The sequence below is a fragment of the Archocentrus centrarchus genome, chromosome 9, assembly GCF_007364275.1.
Source record: "Archocentrus centrarchus isolate MPI-CPG fArcCen1 chromosome 9, fArcCen1, whole genome shotgun sequence".
In the NCBI taxonomy this organism is placed as follows: domain Eukaryota; kingdom Metazoa; phylum Chordata; class Actinopteri; order Cichliformes; family Cichlidae; genus Archocentrus; species Archocentrus centrarchus.
In genome coordinates this window covers 11,246,171-11,256,929 of record NC_044354.1, presented here as the reverse complement: position 1 = coordinate 11,256,929, position 10,759 = coordinate 11,246,171, and the positions used below count along the sequence as shown (strand labels likewise).

The window sequence follows — 10,759 nt, the reverse complement described above, 5'->3', positions numbered from 1 at the left end:
TATACTGGTTTTAAAGCAAAGTGCTTCCATCCACACAACATCTTTTTCAGGGAAGGCCTTGCGTATTTCAGCGAGACAATGCTCAATCACATACTGTAGCTATTACAGCAGCATGGCTTTATGACTCCTATACTGGACAAGAATAAGACAACAATCCTCTCCCAAAAGTCCAGTAGCTGGTCTCCTCAGTTCCCAGATGTTTATGGAGCGCTGTTAATATTCATGTAGTAAAGCAGGACTTAACTAGTGATTGTGTAGTCTGGAATCGTCACACAGCTTCAAATCCTATTGTACAGTACAGTGATTGTACAGTTATTTATCCTACATTACATTTTTGATATAGTCTCTACAGTGTGAATCATTTTTGCGAGTCCCCTGCAATCCTCAGGTCCTGCTCTACCTACCATCCATCCATCCATCGTCACACCAACCTTCTCCTCGACTACGTCCATGAATCTTCTCTGTGATCCTCCTGTTTTCCTCCTGCCTGGCAGCTCAATATTTCATCCTTAGTCTAATATTTCCACCCTTCCTCCTCTGCAGATGTCCAAACCATCTCAGCCTCTCCTCTCTAACTTTGTCTCCAAAGCACTCTACCTGAGCTGTCCCTCTGATGTACTCATTTCTAATCGTCCCTCCTGGTCACTCCTAATGAAAATCTGAGCATCTTCAGCTGTGCCACCTCCAGCTCTGCCTCATTTAATCATTAGTTATTAATAATCTCTGGCTCTCTTCCACAGCATGTCTTTTGTCCTGTCTCTCCTCAACCCCAACCGGTCAAAGCAGATGGCTGCCCTTCCCTGAGCCTGGTTCTGCCGGAGGTTTCTTCCTGTTAAAAGGGAGTTTTTCCTTCCCACTGTTGCCAAATGCTTGCTCATAGAGGGTCATTTTGACTATTGAGTTTTCTCTGTAATTATTGTAGGGTCTTTACCTTACCTTACAATATAAAGTGCCTTGAAGCGACTGTTGTGATTTGGCACTATATAAATAAAATTGAATTGAATATCTTTTTGTCAGTACCACCTTCTCCAAACCATACATCATAGCAGGTCTCACTACCATCTTGTAAACCTTCCCTTTCACTTTTCTGCTGTCCTTCTGTCACAAATCATCCCGACAGTCATCTGCACCCACTCCACCCTGCCTTACATTACATGCCTTACATTAGATAGCTGACCCCAGGTATTTAAACTCATCCATCTTCACTACCTCTGCTCCTTGCATCTTGCACTGTTACACTTGTTTCCCTCTCATTCATACACATGTATTCTGTCTTGCTTCGCCTGGCTTTCATTCCTCTTCTCTCCAAAGCATACTTCCACCTTGCCAGGCTCTCCTCGACCTGTTCCCTAATCTCACTGCAAATCACAGTGTTGTCTGCAAGCATCATAGTCCATGGAGACTCCTACCTGACCTCAACTGTCAGCCTTTGCATTGAAAACAAGAATAAGCTCAGAGTCAGTTCCTGATGTAATCCCACAGGACTGCAGGCAGGCCATTCCATCCTCTCCACTCCCAGATTCTGGAAATATTCTCTGATAAACCCCACTGTGTCATTTTGGAGGATAGAGTTTGGCCCCAGACTGCGAAGATATGGGATTGCCACTGGTTGCAGATCTCATCTCGATATCTCTCTGTGTTTGAGAATGCCTCCAATGATGACAAGCCCGACTGTCAACACCTGGGGTACCAGAAGTTCAAGACAAGAGTCAATAGCAGAATATGTTGTTTGGCATTGGCAGAGAAGATTTGGCAAGTTTTTCATGGGACCAGCCCACATACTCAGCTCTACTGCTCAACCCACAAATGCATTTTCCTTACAAATGCGGCACCATTTAAGGGGAAATAAACAGGCTTTCCAATGGTATAAGATTTATTGCCAAGAAGCATTGTTACAACAAAGAAATAATTGACCAAACACATAATCTACAATAAAAAAAAAACAAAAAAACCCCCAACATTGTTAAAGGTACTACTACAGGGCAATATTACAGGCCATCATTATATGAGGTAGTGCAAAACTGTATATATGCGCAACAGTGAGTTTTTTTTTTTTAAAAAGATAAAAATAACGAAACCGAAACGAGCTTAATGCTTCTGGAAACTAAAAGTGAACTAAATTAAAAAGAAAAATTAAAGAGGAAACTACTCTGGTCCTGACTTTTTCCTTTAAAAAAAACCGAGTTCATACTGTGTTTCTTTAAATTCCGCCAACCTCTGGACGCAGTTTGGATGTACCTTACCTTGTATGTTGCTCAGTTATCAGTGCAGTATTTCAGCCTTTCCTGCGCCTCAGGCTTCTCTTTCTATGGTAGTAAGAAAATTCATTGGCGCTTGAAAAACAGACTCTTTTAACGCGTTGTTGTTTTCTGCGTAACGGGGATACCAGCTATGTGATTGGCCATCGACGTGTCAATCGTTTGCTCCACCGGAGAAAAAAGACTGCGTCGGGTTTGTGATTTGACACAAACCGAGTCGTGATCATCCAGTCGACTCGTGGGTGGTTAGTTAGCCTCCCCTATTTACCTTCTTTCCATTTGGCGGACGTGCCAGCTCGCTGAGCGGCTGTATGGACTACTTATAACTCATTTTCGTGGTAACCCCTGTTGCTGTTTTTTTTTTTTTTTCCTTTTTTCTTTTGGACTTTTGTTTTCCCTCTTTGGACGAAGTGTGTCTGTGAGGGAGAAACGAACGCGGCTTGGATAGTGGGGGATATCCCCTTGCTTGTCTAGCTGAACGTCGTTTTTCCAGGCTAAGCTAGCAGAAGCAGCAGCGGCAGCAGCGTAAACGGGTGGGGGTGGATTTCTACACTCCGGCCCTTGGAAAGCGATTATAAATAACCCCGTAAGGAGTAACGTTATGCTGGGGGACAATGACCAGCGAAGGGGACAGATCTAAGGAAGAAGGGCTCCTCCGGGGAGAGGACGTGTCAGTGGAGGACCGTCGGGTGGACGATCAGTAAGGAGGTGAAGAGTGGTTCAGCTAAGCGGAGCTAGTCGGTTAGCTAACCAGATCAAGGAAGTTGACTAGCTGCTTTTGCTAACTGGGCTCCAAACTTCTGAGTTAGTGAGTGAGTTTAAGATTTAAGTGGTGCCAACTTTTTAAAGCTGGAGCTTTAGAAAGTCGCGAATTATTTGCGGATTTTAACCTCCTCTTAAAAAAAAATAAAAAAGGTAGCACAGTGGTTTCACCGTTAGCTAGAAAGTCGGAGCTTGTAAACAAAGGCTCCCGAGCTTCACCTGTCCACAGCGACCTTACACCTCCAGTGGTCGTCGACCCCATTGTTTGACAGACAGCGCTGCCTTTTCTTTTCTTTTTTTTTTTTTTTAATTCAACAGCGACTTTAATTCTCGGAGATGGATTTAAAGACCGCGGTGTTCAATGCAGCCAGGGACGGTAAGCTTCGGCTGCTTCAGAAGCTGCTGGAGAACAAAGATGGGCACGAAGTGACCAAGTTAATGGGCGAGAAAACAAACGGGGCCACCCCGCTCCTGATGGCTGCGCGGTACGGCCATTTGGACCTGGTGGAGTATCTGCTGGAGTGCTGCAGCGCTCCTGTTGAGGTCGGTGGTTCCGTGAACTTTGACGGGGAGACCATCGAGGGGGCGCCCCCACTCTGGGCTGCCTCTGCAGCGGGACACCTGAAGGTAGTCCAGTCCCTCTTGGGTCACGGAGCTTCTGTCAACAGCACCACCCTGACCAACTCGACGCCCCTGAGGGCGGCCTGCTTTGACGGCCACCTGGACATTGTGAAGTACCTGGTGGAGCACAATGCTGACCTGGAGGTGGCCAATAGACACGGCCATACGTGTCTCATGATTTCCTGCTACAAGGGGCACAAGGAGATAGCGCAGTACCTGCTGGAGAAAGGGGCAGATGTGAACAGGAAAAGCATCAAAGGTGAGTCAGTCCGTAGTCACTAACACGAGTTTCCACAGAAAAATAATGAATTGATAGATGATAACCCCCCCTTTTTTTTTCTCCTTTTTTTTTTTTTTAAAAAAAGCTGATAGCAGTTAGTTTCTGAGAAAATCACACAACATGGGTAAAATGCATATGACACACGTACATGCATTTAAATATAGGGTTTGTTATGATCTAGCAAGGGAAAAATGCATGACAAAATTAATTCAGTTGCTTTTTTTTTTTTTTTAATCTGAAATGACTCACCAGAGAAGCATGAACTTCTGGTTTCACAGTTGAAAGTTTCACGTTGGCTACGTCAGCCTGTGCGTGTCTGTCAGGGTGTGTCTTGAAGATCATACTTAATATTCAGATGGTGTTTTGTAAATACAAGAACAAAAAGTGTCTGTTTCTGAGGTCATTGTCTTTTACAGGACTGCTTAAAAAGAAAAGCTCGTGTCTTGCATGAGATAATTTTCAGAACCCGACACTTTATGGAGACATCTGCTTTGGCAGGCTTGAATTCATGGTTTCAGGCCACTACCTTTGGATACCTACCTGGATTGGCATAGTTAAACCCTTATTTTGAACTCTTCTGTGATCAGAACTATGCTGGTTTAGCTTTTACTTGGCTTTCCAGTAGTTGGCACCAAATTCAAGAGCAGGGGACATGTGTTTTATTTGGCACAAACCATCCTCTAGACTACTGCTTTCCACAAAACAGCTGAACTGACATAAGAGGGTAAATCTCTAATATTAGATATGACTGGAAGCTTTTCAAAAACAATGGACCTTGTGTTTAGGGAGGAAGGCAAGCAAGTTAGGGGAGAACAGTCATAAAATAATCACAGCTGACTAAACTGCTTCAGAAGTTGTGTTCTGCTTGCTTCCTCCTCAGAAAACCTAACACTTCTCAGTTCATGAAAGACTTCCAGTAAATAAGCTGTTAGCAAGGTGTCTTTTTCAATTGTCTATCAGACAAACAAAACTTAACCAACTTCTTAAGTTTCCCCCAAGAAAAATTTTCCAGGCTGGTGTCTGCAGGTTTTCAGGAAGGCCCAGAGGAAGCTTTGTTGTAATTTCAACATATTATAATATTGGTGGTGTTTATCTAAAACGCATTAAAACGCTGGTTGTATAATCAAGTCAGTTTGAATAATTTTGGAGTATAAACATGTTTTACTTGCTGTTTTCCGAGTTTTTCTTGTACATATTTAACTGAGGGACAAACTGTAGCACCGCTGCTGCTGCCAAAGTTTGCTTGAATCTGATTAGTGACTTTGCAGAAACCAGAGAATATAACTGTTGGTTAATCCCAAACTAACCCTGTTTGGTCTCATCTGACTGAATATGGAGTAGCCTCAGAGAGCAGAAAGAAAAGCAAACAAAAAAAAAGGTGGGGATGAGCATGAAGCGCTTGTTGTTGCAGGGGTTTCTTATCTTTGTGCAACTCAAAGTTCATTAAGCACGGGTGTGTTTATGTGTGTGGGTCTGTAGATGTGTGTCCCCCTCCTCGTTGGGAAAAACTGAACCTATTTTTTTCTGGGCTGAGTGACCTACTTTTAACACGCCAGTCATGCATAGCCTAGTCTTGAGTCAGTGTAGTAATAGTGGAAATGGTTCTAGTTGTGCTCCCTGAATGATCTTAAATGTTGTTGGGGTTTTTTTTTTTTTTTTTTTTTTTGTATCTTCTCAGTTCAAATTGTGGTGGTTGAGATTTTTTTTTTTTTTTCCCCTTGATGTCTGTTTGGAATACTACAGTTTGAATCCCACATGGTTTCACCAGCAATGACACACCTTTGAATGAAGGCAAATGAGTCAAAGACCGAAAACATTGCCACATTGGTGGAACTTAATTTTTCATTTTGATCAGTGTAACAGGTCCCCCCCCTGTGTTACAGCAGCTGAGCTCACATCTCAAAGTGCAATGCTTCCTTTTCCTGGAAACTTGTGACGATCACTAAATATTTTTTCAGTTCATAACAAAAGTCATGTGCACTTGACTCACCTGTATGCCCTGCAGTCCCAGCAACCAGTGGAGTTGATCAGATTTTTGTGCAGCCCTGTGGTGGTGTTTTTTTTTTTTTTTGTTGTTGAACTGGATAAGTCAGTATGGTGGTCAGATACCCTCATTTGGCTCAGGTGTTTTTGCTGTGTAAGTTTGCATTCGCAAGAATTTTTTTTTTATTGGGACCTTATGGATGATTCTTTCTGGAAAGAAGAGGAGTCTGTTAGTCTGACAGCTCCTCTGACATCCAGCACTGCAGTAACACCGAGACGCTTAAAGCTTTGTGACTGATTGTCCTCTTACTATTGACTTTTATTAGTTTTATTCTCAGCAGCGAGGGATGTAAACAGAAATGTGATCAGATGTACTTCCTTTTTTGAGTTTGGTGGATTCCAAGGAGATTTTATTTAGTTGTTGTTGTTGTATATGCTAAATTGGATTGAACTGCATATCTGGGAACCCTGGAATGGAGAATTGTTTTCTTTAAAAACTGAACTAAATTAATCAGATTAAACTTTTAAGAACAGTGTTCTCTGCTCTTCCTAGTTAGACATTCATATTTATCTTTGCCTTCTGAACTGCTTATGTGGTTGACTTTATTTGAATTGCATTGCACTGCATTTTCATGTTTTGTGTTGGAAAAATACTCTGAGGTCTTGTGTCTGGTGTTTGCACAAATCCCTTGTAGAATTAGATTCTCTTTTTCTGTTCTAAAACTCATCAAACCACTAAAATAATGCGAGGAGGACACATCTCATAGCATGAATAAATGTAAAACTGCATCAGTTATTCAGCTCTTTAAATATTTTTTTACATGATCAATTTATGATAACCTGGAGAGAAAAATTCAGTAAGTTCATATCAAAGTAATATAGATGCAGACATGACTTGGCCCCTGAATTCCTCCTAAGCTTCTGTGATGTGTAATGTAGGTTTTTTGTGTTTCATTCAAGACGTGTCATCTCTGTCACAGGCAACACAGCGCTTCATGACTGTGCAGAGTCAGGCAGTCTGGAGATCATGCGGATGTTGCTGCAGTACGGAGCAACCATGGAGCAGGATGGCTATGGCATGACACCCTTACTTTCTGCCAGCGTTACAGGCCATACTAACATTGTAGACTACCTGACAACTCACCAGCAGGTCAGGCTTCCTGTCACCTACAGTTAAGAGTTTTGGGGGGGATTTGCATAGAGTTGTGCGAGCCTCACATAAATCTCACATTTTGTCTCTGCAGACAAGCCACACGGAACGGATCGATGCCCTGGAGCTCTTGGGAGCTACATTTGTAGACAAGAAAAGAGATCTGCTTGGAGCTTTAAAATACTGGAAAAGAGCCATGGATCTAAGGTACATGGACAGTAACAACATCATCCATAAGCCAGAACCCAAGCAGCTGATCATGGCGTATGACTATGCTAGAGAGGTGAGTGTCTTTTTTTACCCAGCAACACCTTAAAGTGTCTTTGTAATGTATTTAAAACTCTCAAAATACCCCCCCCCCCTCCGATGTCAAAATGTGACATCAAGGAAAAAAAACCTTGAGTACACATTTTTCATTTCCAGGAAAAACCTTAAGTTACACTCTACTCTTTTAGTATTGAAGACGTAGCCTGCAACTTTGTTAATCTGCTGTGAAAAGGGGTTTAAGTCCTAAAGAAAGAGATGCAGTAGGCTAGATGGATTAAATTTGAGTACAATACCTGCATCTTGCTGCTGAAATCACACGTCACTTTGCAACCTTTCAATCTTTGTTCTAGGTAACAAATGCAGAAGAGCTGGATGGGCTGATTTCTGACCCGGATGAGATGCGCATGCAGGCTTTGCTCATCCGAGAGCGAATCCTCGGTCCGCAGCACCCAGACACATCCTACTACATCCGCTACCGTGGTGCTGTCTACGCTGACTCTGGGAACTTTGAGCGCTGCATAAATCTGTGGAAATACGCACTGGACATGCAACAAAGCAACCTGGACCCCCTCAGCCCCATGACAGCCTCCAGCCTGCTGTCATTTGCTGAGCTCTTCTCTTTCATGCTGCAGGACAGAGCCAAGGGGCTCTTGGGGACATCGGTGTCGTTTGAGGACTTGATGGGGATACTGTCCAAGAGTGTGCTGGAGATTGACCGAGCCATTAAACAAAGTGGACCAATGCCTCCTGACCCCACTCAGCTCAGCAAGGCCCTCTCAATTATTCTGCACCTGATTTGTCTTTTAGAGAAGGTGCCATGTACTGCAGAGCAGGACCATTTCAAGAAGGAAACCATCTACAGGTGTGTTTCTTATGAAGGTCATTTATGTCTTTCTGTGACAGTGGTATTCTTTGACCTAGTTGGTGATGATGGTTTTGCCATTCCTTGCCTGATTATATGAAGTTCAGTCACACATGCAACCCTTTTTTAGCAAACAAGTGGGGCGTTAATTGACCTCTGCCACAGGCTTTTTGCAAATCTGTGTTCATGATTTCGATAACAATATAAATCTGCATTGTCTGGTACTCAAAATTCATTGTTGTTCATCACATCTTCAGATTCCTGAAGCTCCAGCCGTGTGGTAAGAATGGCTTCAGTCCACTGCACCTGGCAGTCGACCGCAACACTACCTGCGTCGGCCGCTATCCTGTCTGCAAGTTTCCTTCTCTCACAGTTGCTTCAATCCTTCTTGAGTGTGGGGCAGATGTTAACAGCAGAGATGAAGATGACAACAGGTCTGTTTTTAAATATCCCACTTGTGTTTCACCCACACACTCCAGGTTTTTGTTTTCACTTTGCTTTATTTGGAAAGAATGGTAGAATGTGGGATGACGTGTGCATATGTATCTTGTACGGCATAATCATCTCACAGATCTGTTGTCTTTGTACCCACCAGTCCCCTCCACATAGCGGCATCCAATGGTCACCCTGACATCATGAACCTGCTAATTTCTTGCGGGACTCACTTCGACAGTACCAACGCCTTCCAGCAAACGGCCTGCGACCTCCTGGACGAGAAGGAGCTGGCCAGGAATGTCATCCAGCCCATTAACCACACCACTCTGCAGTGCCTAGCCGCCAGGGCTATCATCAAGCACGGCCTCGACTACCAGGGAAACATCCCTGAGAAACTGGAGTCCTTTGTCTTGCTCCACAGATAATGATTGTGAAGGAGAAGAATGGATTGGTGCATGGGGAAATGTATGAAAAGGAGCATAATTTCAATGCCTCGCCCACAGTGATTGAAAAGCAGAAAGACAATTAAGTGGGTTAGGTTTGCAAATTCAAACTACACAGAGAGTATGAACTTGTTGGAAGAATTATGTGCACAAAAAAAGTCCTCAACTAACCAGAATGGACTTAAAAATGGTTGGATTAACTAGCCCGATCTTTTGGGATGCATCAGGAGTGGATTGCAACATGGACAAACACGGCTGCATCTCGGGATGAACTGAGGAAAGGGGGTTTACATATTTTTGCTTGAACCTTTTTTTTTTTTTTTTTTTTTTTTTTTTGCATATTCCTCAATTCTATTTATTAAATGAAACTTGAGAGATTTTTCTCCATGCTGGCTGCAACCCAGTCTCAACATTGCCTGCTTATGTCTTCTCACTTTCAAGGCATTTCTACATATACTGGGACTTCAGGGTTTTTTTTTTTTTCCTTTTTGGTTTTTGTTTGCCAACAGTCATGGACCCTTCCTCAGTCATCATTAGGTTATTATTAATTTTTTTTTTTTTTTTTTTTTTTTTTGTACTTTTACGATACACATCATTTTTGGCCATGCAAATCTGGACATCTGCCAAGTGCTGTGGATTCTAGACTCATTTGCCGTTCCCACTTAAGTGTACAACAAAGCTTTACAAGAAGGGTTTAATGCGTGCGAACACCATAAGTGCTTTATTCTTTCTATGCACAGGCTAGGCTGTTGGAAAGAGAGACTGTTGTATTCTGTGCCGGCACTTGTCTGTGCAATATCCCTCATGAGTTTTTGTGTTTACCTCATTGATGCCGTTTTCCTTCAGTATCCACCTACTTCACTCAAAGGGGGGAGGGGGTGCAAAACCATTGTAGTGATTGTAAGAGGAGCGAATGAATTTGAGCGAGTGTGTGAGTGAAAGACATGTGAGTGCCCCACGGTGTGTTTCTTGTATGCAGAGTGTTTTTTTTTTTTTTGTTTTTTTTTTCTTTTGAGCTTACACGAATTATTGACAACAGGAGTTGGGTGAAGTGGCGCTCATGGAGATTCCACAATGCACGTGACTGCCACTAGAAACCACAGCGGCCAAACTAACAGTCCACAACCGCTGGAGAGTGCAGGCTCGTACACAGAAGTGACCTCTTTAACGTTCGTACATAGCTGACCTTTAAATGCCGTCATTCTTTAATCTTTATCCCCCAAAAAAAAAAAAAGGAAAAAGTCTGGGTAAACATTAACCCACTGTTCACACGCAGCCGCAAATCAGCCAACCAATCACTGCAGAAGACCTTTCATGACGACCCCTAGACACCAAACTAGGCTAGAGCGAGGGTAGTTCTGTTCGTTTTGTACAACTGTCATCCAGCTGTATGAGGAATTGAAGACCTATGAGTGGGAGGATCCCTCTACATACAGAATAGTAAAGCTTTGTGAATTCTCTTTTGCACATTAGCTTTAGATGTGTGGGTTGGAAATATTTTTTTTTAAAAAGGGCTTTTCATAATTCTTAGGATTTCATATTACAGTTTAAACAAAAAAAAAACAGACATAGAAAATGTAATGAGGACACCCAGGGCAACTTGTTGTGAATCTGCACTTTACTACAGTGGAGTTTAAGATTTGATATGGCATTAATTGAGTTCATGTCTTAATAACCAGTTTGACAATAAACCCATGT

At 42.7% G+C, this 10,759-nt stretch overlaps 1 protein-coding gene across 1 annotated transcript; it reads left to right on the top strand.

Moving 5' to 3' along the window:
- Positions 1–2,309: 2,309 nt before the first annotated feature.
- fem1c (fem-1 homolog c) lies at positions 2,310–9,364 on the top strand. Its single transcript, XM_030737872.1, has 6 exons — positions 2,310–3,900; positions 6,885–7,054; positions 7,149–7,337; positions 7,672–8,183; positions 8,441–8,617; positions 8,779–9,364. Exons 1-6 carry the CDS (start codon positions 3,357–3,359, stop codon positions 9,041–9,043), a joined length of 1,857 nt encoding a protein of 618 aa, XP_030593732.1. The 5' UTR covers positions 2,310–3,356; the 3' UTR covers positions 9,044–9,364.
- The last annotated feature ends 1,395 nt before the right edge of the window (positions 9,365–10,759 follow it).

Excerpts from the sequence above, each read along its gene's own strand:
- fem1c (XM_030737872.1), top strand. The coding sequence starts at position 3,357 with ATGGATTTAAAGACCGCGGTGTTCAATGCAGCCAGGGACGGTAAGCTT. Across the intron at positions 7,055-7,148 it reads ACCTGACAACTCACCAGCAG|ACAAGCCACACGGAACGGAT; the intron begins GTCAGGCTTCCT and ends TTGTCTCTGCAG. Across the intron at positions 8,184-8,440 it reads AAGAAGGAAACCATCTACAG|ATTCCTGAAGCTCCAGCCGT; the intron begins GTGTGTTTCTTA and ends TCACATCTTCAG.